At 41.3% G+C, this 13,616-nt stretch overlaps 1 protein-coding gene across 1 annotated transcript; it reads right to left on the minus strand.

Annotated features, from left to right (window-relative positions):
• Window positions 1–891: 891 nt before the first annotated feature.
• Window positions 892–4,927, minus strand: LOC104229557 (receptor-like serine/threonine-protein kinase SD1-8). Its single transcript, XM_009782210.2, has 8 exons — window positions 4,814–4,927; window positions 3,231–4,584; window positions 2,722–2,844; window positions 2,454–2,632; window positions 2,147–2,357; window positions 1,799–2,036; window positions 1,546–1,696; window positions 892–1,433 (listed from the first exon to the last, which is right to left on the minus strand). The coding sequence occupies exons 2-8, from the start codon at window positions 4,549–4,551 to the stop codon at window positions 1,125–1,127; spliced, it is 2,532 nt and encodes an 843-aa protein (XP_009780512.1). The 5' UTR covers window positions 4,552–4,584; window positions 4,814–4,927; the 3' UTR covers window positions 892–1,124.
• Window positions 4,928–13,616: the final 8,689 nt, after the last annotated feature.

The following is a 13,616-nucleotide window of genomic DNA, read 5'->3' on the forward strand; positions in this document are numbered from 1 at the left end:
TTCCATCTCGCTTAGTTCCGCCGAAACAGAATACAGATCTATGCGGCGAGTAGTTGCAGAGCTCACATGGTTGGTCCGTCTTTTTGAGGATTTGTCAATTCCTATCTCTCTTCCAGTCCCTCTTCACTCCGATAGCCAAGCAGCAATTCACATAGCAAAAAACCCTGTTTTTCACAAACGGACGAAGCACGTTGAAATCGATTGTCATTTTGTACGCGACCAATACCTAGATGGGCTGATTTCATTAACCTTTGTTCGATCTTCTGCCAAGTTGGCAGATCTCTTCACCAAACCACTCGCCGGACCTCCTCATCGTGATCATTTGGGCAAACTGGGTGTGTTATCTACCCCCTCCAGCTTGAAGGGGGGTGTTGGAGTCGAAGGGTTTGAGGCAGAAGGGTTTGAGGCAGACAATTTGATTTGAGACTGTGAGGATTGTGTTTGGTATTTGGACGGGTTTGATAATTTGGGCCTAAGTGGGTTTGATAATTTGGGCCTAATTGTGGTCTACACAATTAGGCCTGGTCACCCGGCCCACTTATGGGTCTGCCCTGTCCAGAAAATAGTGTACATCACATGCTACACTATATTTTAGGTATTTTCCCCATACCCTTTGTATTTAATTATTTGCTCCATTCTTGTATTTCTTTTATGTGCAACTTTATCCTAGCAAATAGGATATTGCCACGTGACAATATAAGATGTTGCCCTAAAACATTCCTTCTGTATATAAGTTTGGGATTGTACACTTGATAACATACATTTTTCCATTCATCAAATATACAAAGCAGAAATTTACGGTTCGTTTCTTTCATGCATCAAGGAGAAAGTTAAGAAAGATGCAGTAAATGAGCTCTAAATTGGCTGTTTCTTTAAGGCGTTTAGCACATACTGTAAAAAAAAAAAAGATAATAAAAAAAAGAAGCCATAGCATACTATGTTGTATAGAGTATAAAAAGCTCTTACGATTACGTTAATCTATTTTGATTTAGTATATGTCACCATGTTTACCATCAACATCTCATCTCAATTAAAATTAAATACATAATATGTTGGGCTCGTGTAGAGCACATGCGTCCTCCCTCAAGTAGGTAGGACAAATGCAATCAACTTTTAAAATCAACTTACCGGCCATCTTCTACGGTAACTGTCAACTCATTACAGGAGTTGATGTATGACTCGCTTGAGGACAAAGTTGTGCTATAAGCACGTGTTCTTACTGTAAAAGCAGGTTTATTAGGTTTTAGAATGGAAATGCTTTCACTACCAAGCATCATAATTACGTCTGGCATGCTTGGACGAATATTGGCATCTTCTTGTACACATAAGAGTGCAATATTAATACATTTTAATGCATCTTCTTCGTTGCATGATTCAAGTAAGGAATCGTCAACTAAGCTCATAACATTTCCTTCGTTCCACAATTTCCATGTCTGAAATATAACTTCAAAGTTAGGTTAAGAGATAATACAGTTAACAAAATAAATATTTATAAAAAAGAAAAAAGAAAAAAACAGGATTAGAATTTAGGATATATTCACTCACATAACTTAGGAGGTTTAACGCTTCCTCTCGCTGATAAAATCCTGTATTTCTCTTACCACAAATGATCTCAAGCATAATTACACCAAAACTAAAAACATCTGACTTGACTGAGAACAATCCATCTAATGCATATTCTGGAGACATGTAGCCACTGTACAATAATAAAGTGACTTTTATATATAGTGCAAAATTTGAGAAGTGACGACTTGTATCAAGTATTAAAACTAGAATTGCAGCTAGAAGTTGAGCTTACTATGTTCCAACAACTTTATTTGTATTTGCTTCCGTAATATTCCCTTGGACAATCCTTGCTAAGCCAAAATCTGAAATCTTGGGGGTCATCTCTTTATCAAGTAATATGTTACTTGTTTTTAAATCTCTGTGAATGATTCTCAACCTTGAATCATGGTGCAAATAAAGAATTCCTCGAGCAATACCCGAGATGATATCAAATCGCTTCTTCCAATCTATTAACGTGTGATTTCTTTCATCTTGTGTAGGTATCATACAAAAAATTCGTAATAATCAATAACAAAAAGAAATAATAGTTTATCTTATATTTAGATATTTTGAAAATTAATCTTATGCGAAGAGTACTAACCAAATATGAATGTGTCTAAGCTTTTATTTGGCATATATTCATAGAGCAAGATCTTTTCATTTCCTTGGACGCAGTAACCCATAAGTCTAACGAGATTTCGATGTTGTAGTCTTGCAATTAATATTACTTCATTCTTGAATTCATTAATTCCTTGACCTGACTGGGCGGATAACCTTTTGACTGCAATTTCTCGTCCTCCCTGAAATTTTCCCTGAACATATTTTCAGTAAATTATGTTACTTTTAAACATATACATTACTCCCAAAATACAAGGTTTAACTAACAGAAAATGGTACAGTGCGGGAACCTTATAAACAAGGCCAAAACCACCACGTCCCAACTTATTTTCTTCTGAGAAGTTATCTGTTGCCGCTAGAATGCTTTCCAAACTAAAAAATGGAACATCGGTGCCTTTCTCATCCTCTTCATCTATTAAGTCATTTTCTCCCTTTTCAGTGTTCAACCAGTTGTGTAGATGTGGATTTCCTTGACAAAAATAATAAAGGTAAAATGTATAATATTTAAGGCCTAGTAAAATGAAGTTATAATTCATCAAGAAGAGAATTTACATTTACCTTTACTTCTTGCTCTCCTTGTTTTATAGAATAGGAAGATAAGGCTGCATAGGAAAAGAGTAGTGGCAATTGTAGTAGGAAGAGCAACTTTTAGCCTTCTTGATTTATGTGTTTGGTATGCAACTGTTGTAGCAATAATAGAGATATGATCGCTTTAAATTAATACTAAATAAGTAAGTAACATATAGAATCACCAAATAGTACTAACATATAGAATCACCAAATAGTACTCTCTCTATTCCACGAAAGAACGGAAACTGGATGTAAAATAAGGGCAGACTCGAAACTTACCAAAGTACCCATAGAATTTGTGATGTAAAATATATTTTTACATTTTGATGACAATATGAGCATGTCATTGAAATTTGGGAGTTTAGTGTTAATAGTTTTTTTCAAATATAGAAAAAAATGCTTTTTTTCTGATAACGTGCTAAAAGGAATGATTAATTGTCATATAGAATAAAATAATAAGTAAATCCCAAGAGGATGAATATATAATCTTTAAATACCTTTGGGAGCTGAAAATTCAGAAGCAGCTAGTTTTACATAAATTGTTATTCCACTTGCATCATTTTCGGAGAGTTGTTGCAAGTTGAAGAGGTCTCCATCCCAAGCCAGACATTTGTTGTCATCAAAAGCATAAGCATTACAAGAGCAATTATTCAAACAAGTGTATTCGCATTCTGTTGCACTGCCAATGGCTAAAATATTGTTATCAATCGGTAATCTCATATGAGAATGCATCCAGTACTTGTCTTCCTCCAAAATAGATGCACTAGCATTACCACAAGTCAAACTTGTTTTTCTCTCACAACCACCAGAGAAACTGTTCAAATCCCAATCTTTCTTTGATCTAGGAGTGAAACCAGGCAAACAATCACACAAGGCAATACTTGAGCTGTCATTGCATGCACCATATGCACCACAATAACCGTAAACATCACATGATTGTGCTGGTTGAGCGAAAAACGTATTCCACCGTTTGGTACTATTCAACCACGTCAGCTGCTTAATTTCCCCCGTGACATCTATTATGAATCTTGACATAACCGAAGGATTAAAAATATAATATGAAAAATATACCTCATTCATGTTATTTATAAACGTGAAATTGAACATGGGGTTTGATTTTAGAGGTATTGTGCCCCAGCCGTGTCCATTCCAAGGTCCGCTTGACCAATACTGTACAGTCTTGTTCCACCTAACAATGGACTCACCGTTAGGTTTTATCTCAAGGGAAAAGAGCCCTGGGCTAGGATCTTCAGAGTTGGTCCAAGAAGTAAGAGTTTGTTGTGTTTTAGTTTTTTTGTTGTAGCCAAGTTTAGAACCAGGCAAAAATGTATGGCTTGGATGATCAAAACTTTGCCACAGTGAATTGGACCCATGGTTCAAAATCAAATTCCCATCATCACGAAGAATCGCAACCACAGGTTTATTCGTACTGGAGTTAATATTTGTTGTCCAAATTGAGAGTTTATTCCCACTGAGAAGCACCAAGTTATCCTGCATAATTTTGAGCTCTGCTGATCCCATCTCAGAAAGCGAAAGAGGAGTCTCCCTATTTGCTACCCAAACTATGGTTTGTGGGGTTATTTGCTTATACCATATACCGATGTAATAATTTGATAGATTACCAAGTTTGAAGAAGCCCATCTCAAATATTCCACCGGAAGATACCACAGTTACGCCAATAGTAATGGATTTCTCTACATCAAGCGTATCCCCAAGGGACAATTTTTGGTTCGTAGTGTTTGTCTTAGCTTCGAAAGAAAAGCACAAGAACAATACAAGTTTGAGGAAAGTGAGAGAATATTTATTTTTGCTTTCCATGGTTGTTTTGCTACACACGGCTGAGAAGAATTGCTATAAAAAGAAAAAAAAGAAATCGTTATTACCTTGGTTGGTCAAAGAGAATGTTTTATGCTAAAGTCAACAAACTATATCCTTTGGTGGTAACAAACCCAACGTTTTCCACTTCATCCATTAAAAACTTTTTCTTCACGTTTATGTGACATCTTTTAATTTTTCAAAATTATCAGTAACACATTTTCACATTATAGGGAGAATAGATGTTCTACCAGATAATTCATACCTGACCCCAAATTCATTTGTAGATGAAGCTCAAAAAGAGCTATAACAGATAACGAAGCTGCCCAGCTTCGAACTTGTAACCCATACTAGAAAAATGAACCTCTGGACCAAATGAGCTACCCAGCAATTCACAAAAAGAAGTGTCACTTTATTAGATTTTACTGTTGTATTTCTTTTGGATTTTTATTATATATATATATTTTTAATAAAATCTTCCGCCCAAGCGCTGTCACAAGGCTTGGGCCAAGGTGGATCCGCCACTGTCTACCAGCATTTAAAAGCATCCACAAAACAGTAGATCTAGTTGTCAGGTTTGAAACTAAATTATGCCAGAAACATAAAGTATTACGATTTAAGATGACATTTGAGACTTCAAAGTTGTCCCGCTTCTTCTCCTTTGGCTTGTAAGAGACAAGTTGTGTGCCACAAAAGCTTTGCATCAGGATTTCTCCACATTTCCAACGTATGATTGGCGTAAGAGTAACCGGTCAACAAGCAGTTCAACTTGGACAGAGGGCCTCGAACATTTTCCTAGTCTTCCTCTTTCTTGTGGAACCAAAAAAAGTTTCCAACTTTATTTTTGTCAAGATTCCATAATCAATCTTTAAAGGAAATGTCCAAGTCCATTTCTTTCTTTCCACATTCATTACATTTGTTTCCTTCTCTGGTGGGCGGTAGGTTTGGAAATTGAAAGTACTGAAATGGAGCTGACTCTTCTTTGTTATTTTTCTGAAATGTCACTTAAAATAAAAGTTAATTTGTTGAAGTCATATACTCCAGAATATTCTAGATACTAGTGAATAAATTCGCGCTTTGCGTGATCGCGAAAGATATTTTTTGCGATATATGAGCATTAAAAAATTAGATTTATTGAAACAAGAAACGGATGAAAATACAAAATATAGCATAGATAAGTAAAATAAAGGTATAAGCATCAATCCATACATTTAGCTTAGGCGAAATACATAGGTTACCCCCGAACTATGGACCAAATCCTTGTTACACACTTTTTGCAAACGAAAATAACTTTACACATTCAACCTTTACAGACCGTACCTAATACACACTACTATGCCTACATGGCCAGTGCGTGGTTTACCAACAAAAATGAGGCGCGTGAAGAAACAAAAAAACTTATCTGACTTTTACTTGAATGATTCAGATCAAATAAAATTTATCCAACAGTTTAAAATGATTTTTCTTTTTTCTTTTCTTTCTTTTATTTCGTTTCTTTTACTTTGTTTTGTTCTTTCTCAACAATCAGAAGACCTCTCCTGTTTTTTTTTTCCATCGTCCCTAGATCCCTGTTTGTTTTCCCAAAACTCCTCCCTAAAAATTAAGAAGAGTTTATTAATGAATAATGAAGCTTGATGGTCTTTGGAATTTTAAAGGTGGAGAGGGATTTTCTGGGTTTGTCCAAATTATTTTGAGATTTTTTTTGGGATATTGAGAATACTGTTGAAATGAAGGAATTAAAAGTAGCGGAAGAGGAGAAAGCCAAAGTAAGCATTTTCATTCTGCCTAAAAATGGTTTGCTTATAATGAGATGTTGATCTAATCCTATGAAAATGACGGATCTTGATAATCAATTTTGGGAATCACCTGCTCGAAAAGAAAATAACGAAGAAGAAGAAGGTAAGAAAGATAATGGAGAAAAGGAGGTGAAAATAGAACTAGCAGATGTAGAGAAATCTGAATATGAGTCGAAGAGATGGCAACCATGGTGGTATATTTGATGAAGAAGATGGGTTTAATTATAATTTAAAGTTTTTTCTTTTTTTAATATGTTAATGACACGTGTCACTATCTCATTGGAGCGTGACATTACACATATTTTGAAAAACGGGTCAAGAAAAAAGTGTTGTGTATTTGGAACAGTCTGTAAAGGTTGAGTATGTAAAGTTATTTTCGTTTGCAAAAAGTGTGTATCAGAGATTTGGTCCATAGTTTAGGGGGTAATATATGTATTTCGCCTTTAGCTTACAATATTGTTTTTACTAAGTAAGGGAACTTTTACATTATAAAGGCATAAAAAGTAGAACTGACATACTAACAAGCATATGTCCATATTCTAATACTCCGAATATTAAGTTATCGTTACCGAGTTGCATTTCTCCGGAAATTATTTTTATCTAATAAATTATTATGTTACACCTCATGTTTTCATATGTGAAAAGTACGCCATAAGTAAATTGATGAAAACTCGGAAATGAGATGTTACATCCCACATTTTCGTATGTTAAAGTTTCGTGGTAAGCTAATCGATGTAAGTTCGGGAATGAGATTATTTTGGGATTATAAGTATTATGCTATTTCAAACAAGTGTGTTTACCGTGAAAATGGTAACAACAATTAAATTTGTAAATGTAACTCTAAAAATACGTGATCTATTTTTATGCTAGTTGTCGTGACTCCTCGTTCTCCGGGGTCACAATATTGCCGTCGATTCGGCTTCCATGAACGCATTGATTTTGCCTGCTGTTACGCTTTTCGATGGTGATAATGGCGTCGTTGGTTACTTTTCCCCCTATAAATGGGGCTTCTTATGATCAGTTTTTCATCCAAGCATTCTTTGATACCCATCCTTTCCTCCTTTCTTGCTATTTTTAGTCTTTGCCATCTCGCCATGTTTGAGGCCCACGGCCTCAAGGTCTCATGTCAACGTCATGTGCGCTATGACCCAACTCTCGATCTTTCTTCGGTTGGATGAAGTTGTGCTGCTGTGATGCTATTGTTGTTGTTGTTGTTGTTGCTATCTCCGTTGGCTCGGGGCGATGAAGTAGAGGACCGATTTTCTCTGCCCCGGGGAGATACTTAGATTATGCACCGCTGCTCAAGAGGGGTCTCGGATTATACATCGCTGCTCACCCTCCTTCCTCGGCTTGGCGTGTTACACCCCCTTTAGATTCCTGGTGGTGTGGTGACAGCCTCTACTGGCTGTTGCCTCCCGGGCCGAGGCAACGTCTCAAGAAGTGGCTTTACAATGGTAGTACTAGCGGAGACTATCCAAATTTTTCACCCAGCCACTTCTTGTCTTCTTTTGGCTTCTCCTTCGTCATTTTGCTCTTCTCTTTCGCTTTCATCTTTTATATCCTTCCTTTTGAATATGCCATTTCGGGAGGATCGAGATGTGGTCCCCGAGGGGATTGGACTTGGAAGATATTCTCTTTGAGGTCATACGCCTGAGGAGAAGATACCGGAGATGCCGCACTTTGAGAATAGGCTAGTTTCTCAGACTCTTGTTGTATGCATACCCTTGAACTTCTTTATTTCTGTGTAATGATCCCCTTGCGGGCTTTTGTAATCATATGTAAGGACCCCCCGAGGGCCGTTGTAAGCGAACATTTTATGAATACAAAGATATTTCCTTGACTCCTGCCTTTGATACTTGCTATATTTCTTTATATTTGCGACAACTCTGAATGCACGATCCTATGTTGTCGTTGCTAATATTGAACCCGGATGTGAGTATTCCTTCCGGCCTTCTGTTGATAGAAACGGCTTCGTGCGGGGCCTTTCGCGATTCCTCGGACCGAACCCGAATAAAGCCAATAACCTCGGGGCGTCGAGACCCTAACTTCGCGTGGAAGCGAGGATAATGTTTTTGGGCCTCATAATGACCTTTGAGAGGAAATTTGCTTGGGGACCCGTGGATGCGGGATGTTGGTGATTTCCTGAAAGCATCCCCTGAGCGGAGGTTCGCTCGCACTTGCACCATCCTAGATAGCACCTGGAGCCCGGTTCGTATGGGTGACATTCAAAAACGCTTATTTCTTGATAGACTGGTTTCCCTTGGCAGAGATCTTGGAAGTTGCGTGCCACCCTTGTGATTGTGAAGGCGTTGTTGGCTCTCTGGAGGGCCGCCTTACTATGACGGAGGTCTTCAAGATCGGGTATCGCCTCGAGGCTGGAGATGGCACTATTGGTTAGCGTCTTCGGTCGGCTTTGAATCGTCGCCGCTCTTCTAATGTATGACATGAGGCTATTTTTGCCCTCCCAGGGGTTATCCTGTCTCACGCAGTTGCCATTTTCCGCGCCATGTTTCTGGTATCAACATGCCTGTATGTCTTTCCGCCCTTTAGTCTTTCAACTTTGTAACTAGTATGCAATGACGGGATTAATCTAACAGGGGGAATCTCCCCCTCCAGTTTTCGGGGTCATCGGGGTTTGCAGACTCCATGGTGCCGGTTGATCACAACCTCAATCGCTATTGCCGGGGACGACAAAGACCGGGCATGGACAAATCGCTCTGCTCAGGTGCTAACTGCTGGTATTATACATTAGGAACCCGTATTTTCTTGGAGAATGGAGCAATATTCTTTAGGCGGCGGGCCTTGTGCCTATGGTGAGAGCGAACTTAGTAGCTGCGTCTTCCTTCTTCTGTTGTGTTTATACATGCATTGTTAGTATCGGATGGTCCCCCAGGGGCGAGGCTGTACTCCTTCAGAGAGGGGAAGGAGTTGTAGGCTTTCGAGCCAGGAGACGATGGCGATAAATGGGATATGCACTCGTAGTGCATGGAGCTTTTAGCGGGGCTAAATGGGTCCATGTCTCCGGTGAGAGAACATCATTCGAGCCTGCTATTCTCGAAGTTTTTGATTCCGGAGCGGTGGTTCCTCCGAGTGATCATGCTTCAACCGAGATCGGTTCTTTCCAAGGTCGAGGAGGCTAGGCTAGCAGGGATGTGCTTCAGCCTTCGTGGAAGTCCACCGACTTTACTTCGCGTTGATCTTCGGCACAGTTCTTCCGCATCTCATGTATTTCCTTCCTTATCAAGTTTTCCTTCTGTAGGACTTTGATATGCTCAGGTTTGAGCTGCTCCGCCATGGGGCTAGACCTCGGAGAGCTCTGGATGAGGGTAAGTCCCTTAGGCTCCTTAGCGTGGAGAAGGAGGTTGGGTTGATGAACTAGCGATATGGGGCGTACCAGAGCTTGAATTACGAGAGCTATTTGATGGGGCAGGTGACCTCTCATAGTAAGCGTCTCTCTTTTAACCTTTGAGGTTAGGCTTCTGCTTATTTTTTGAGTTGCAGAAAAAAAATGAAGGCTCAGGAGTACCTTAGGGGCGAAGCCGACTAAGTTAGGAATGCTTATGGTTGACTGAGGGCTGAGGTGCAGGCTCAACCTTCGGTTCGAGTGGATATGATCGCGAAGCTGGAGTCTGATCCCTCAAAGGTCTGGGTTGAAAAAATTGACGCTCGGACTGAAGTAGCATTGCGTCGGACCAAGGTTGATGAGGAAATAGTGATCCATTTGAAGGACGTCACTAATGTCCGAGCTGAGCTACAACGGGCCCTTGATCGTGAGAAAAAGATCGACAAATACGTTCGTTATAGATCCCGAGAAGAGGTGCCTGAAGAGATCGGCGCCAGAGGTTTCGGTCTCTCGAAGGAGTTAGCACATGCAAGGGCAGATGAACGTGGTGCTCGGTCACTTCTTCCCGATGTCATGGAGAGCGAAACTGGGGCTGGTAGGCCGTAACCTTCTGGAGCGGAGCGTAGATTTCGCCATTTTCCATTTTGTATTTGACATTTATAGAGCACATTTGTAGATGGAGAGCGCACCTTTTGCGTATGTAGATAAAAGAAAACTTGAAGCTTTATCTCTTTTGTATCTCTTTCTACATTGCTTTTGACCAGGAGGGCTGGTTTCGGTGTTTGGCAGAAGCCCTGTGGATCCGGAGCCCTTTAGACAGGCCCAGAGTCTCTTTCATGCTTGTTCAAGTGCGATTTTTGACACGAGTAGGCGTTAGAGCTTTCGTGCTTTGCCCAGTTGTTTTGGGTTTAGTCTCCGAGTCAGGCTTTGACTCGAGCTTACCTAACCTTCAATCTCCTGTGCCTGCACAGGCGGATGATGATGGTTCTTATTCCTTGCCATTGGGCATTTGTATTTTAACTATTTTTGGATCAGTCTCCGAGTCGCGCTGCGATTCGAGCTTAATTGACCCTCAAGTTTTTTGTGCCTACATGGGCGGATGAAAATGGCTTTTATATGCCTCGGGTTGTAGCGACCTTTTAAGTGTGTGGCCCTGAGGCTTGTTTGGCTGGCAACAATAGCACTTACGATGTGCCCTTAGGCATATTTTAGTTAACTATTTAGGATCCGATCTCCGAATCGGGTTACGACTAGAGCTCATTTTAATCCTCAAGTTTTCAATTTTCAAGCTGGCGACAGTGGCTCTTACGCTGTTTGGTCGTTGCGACCTTTTAGTGTGCGGCCTGGAGGCTCGTTTGGCTGGTGACAATGGCTCTTACACTTTTGCCCGTGGGCATATTGTAGGCTTTATTTCCTCTCGTTAAGGTCTTTTTGAAATAATTTTTCCTGACCTGTCGTCGATTCGAGAAGAACCTCGATTTCAAGTCGTTAGCAGTGATGTTCGAGCACCTCGAAAGGTTTAGCTCATAGGCTGAGTAGCTCGAAGCCTTGTGATTTGGAGCTGACATGGTCGAAGCTCGTTTGCCTGTTGAGGGAAGCCTATTTTAACCGGTTCTTTTCGAAGTAGATTCGAAGTAATGACCTGCGATTTTGTTAGCGACGGTCGGGCGTCCCCGAGTCGCGTTAATTTGGCTAGTGCATCCATTTTGACCATAGTCATATGTGTTTGGCCGAAGGTATTTTTGTTCCCGAGTGATAGTTTAGGCGTCTACACCGAGGGTATGCCCTTTTAGGATTCTTACAAATGCGGCGTATAGCCTAAACTTCCGGATTGAGTTTTATGCCTGTAGTAAGGTCTTAAAAAATTTTCATACCTGTTGAGGTCTTATAGTTTTTCATGCTTGTTGAGGTCTTACAATTTGTCATGCATGTTGAGGTTTTACAATTTTACATGCCTGTTGAGATCTTACAGTTTGTCATGCCTGTTGAGGTCTTATAGTTTTGTTGCTATGTAAAACTAGACCGAGTCTGCCCACTCGGGGTTGTACAACCTCGGGTTTTCTAGTGTATAGCGATTGATGATAGTCTCCGAGTCATCGAGTTTGCTTAGGCTCGAAGGCCGTTATTTGTGAGCTTGGAGTTGCCTTGTTGGGGAATTATGAGCCCGGAGCTCCGACCCTGGGGTCATGCGGGTGCCAAATTGTTGACGCTAAGTCTCCGAGTATTTCGGGATGCATTCAGTGGAGGGAACCCTGCCGTGAGCATGCTGAAATTTCCTTCTTTGGAGTACGAGATGCTGAAAGATACTCTTTTATTGCTTGGCGTAAATACATGTCATTTCGTTGTTGTGATCTCGGCTCGTGCGGGCGTGGCTCCTTGGACCATTTTGGTCCGGTACATGATTCTCTATTGAAACTCAGTCTGTCGTTCCCCGGCCCTACCGAGTGGACGACGCCTTCAGGGGGGGTGCCCCTCATCGTTTGATTGCAAAAGAAGGCCTGCGATCTTGTCGGATCCTCCTTAGGGGGTACGTTGCTCCGCTAAGAAACTTGCTAGCGAGAACCTCTTCGGGGCAGAAGTACGGCCGAAAGAGTGCGACGGGATCCGTCAAGGCCTTCGGATCTTCGGGTAGAGTTAGCACTTCCGAATGCCCTGGCTGGGTATCTGCATACAGGTTAGTGAAAAATAACGAAGGAGGGAGTTTATTTTTCTTTACCGCGGGATGTGCAGGAGATGTTCCGAGGTGAGGATTTTAGTACAGCCCTCCGCTGTTTTTAATCGGGCTTGGTCAAAGATGTGGTTCGCTTACCCTTTGGCTCTTTCGAGAGCGGAGATATTGGTGCCAGCGATGCGTTATGTTATGCAGACTTTCCCCTTGCTGCGTGTCGTTCCCCGCAGATGGTTTCGATCCCGTCTTTCATTGGAGGTTTCATTCTTTAGAGAAAAAGGGAGGGTACCGTTTTCATGCGGTGTGTCCGCGACCGTCTGAATAAGGCGTCTGTGTCTTGCGCCTTCTTTGATGATATGGAACTCGGCGTACTAGTCTGGGCTAGTTATGCCGTACTGGGAGAATGGTCTTTCTCCTTGTCGTAGCAATCGCCATTTGGAATTTTCCAATGGATTCGAGAGGTGGTTGTTGTTTTGACATGGCGGTCCGAACAACTCTATCATCCTCGGCCCGACAGCATTGATCGAGCTACCTGAACTCATGAGCACATGTTTTATTTAAAATGGATCGAGTGAGGAAGAAGGTTACTAGTGCGTCAGTGTGGGTCCGAAACAAGGTCTTAGTGTCTTTTTTGCTAAATGTGAGGGCGTCCTTGGGAAGGTATCCCCCGATCCACTTTTCCCCGGTGACGAGCATTTTTACTCTCCCTTTTACGAGTCCTTGGAGGGTGTCGCTGCTCCTCCACTATCGTGGAAATACGTCGCGGCTCATTTGCTTCGCTCGTCCTGGCCGCCTTCCTACTTGGAGCTGAACTCGAGCCTGATCGCTCAACAGCTCGGAAATGATTTTTATTGAGTAGCACGACTGTTTTTCTCCTAAGCTGGTGGCCATTTTTGGCTCCGTGGTCGTGCGCATTATACAAATCACACACCAAGCTGTGATTCCCCTGAGTGGGATTCTGCTGAATTGGTCTGAGCCATTTGACGTCCCTAGTTTAGCTTATGGTGAACACGATGTTTGGTATAGCGATGTTGAAATTTTACTATGTTGGGAGAGGCGCCCTTGCCGGCCATGCATCCCCATTGAATCTGGCTTTGTTAACGATTTATCAAGGATCTTGTCCTCGGGCCATTCTCTGATCGTTGCAAGGTAGATTGCATCTCGGGGCGTTCCTCCTATCTACGGTGCACGGGCAACACCTCCCTCTATTTGGCATTGGTTTCTTTGCCATGAGCCATCTTGGGTATATTAAGCCCGAGGA

This window comes from Nicotiana sylvestris, chromosome 6, assembly GCF_000393655.2.
Source record: "Nicotiana sylvestris chromosome 6, ASM39365v2, whole genome shotgun sequence".
NCBI classification, from domain to species: domain Eukaryota; kingdom Viridiplantae; phylum Streptophyta; class Magnoliopsida; order Solanales; family Solanaceae; genus Nicotiana; species Nicotiana sylvestris.

Bases quoted from the DNA above. Each gene is read 5' to 3' on its own strand.
- LOC104229557 (XM_009782210.2), bottom strand. From the start codon at position 4,551: ATGGAAAGCAAAAATAAATATTCTCTCACTTTCCTCAAACTTGTATTG. The intron at 2,633-2,721 runs GTAAATGTAAAT...ATTTTTGTCAAG, and splicing joins AAGGAGAGCAAGAAGTAAAG to GAAATCCACATCTACACAAC. The intron at 1,434-1,545 runs GTGAGTGAATAT...GTTATATTTCAG, and splicing joins CGTTAAACCTCCTAAGTTAT to ACATGGAAATTGTGGAACGA.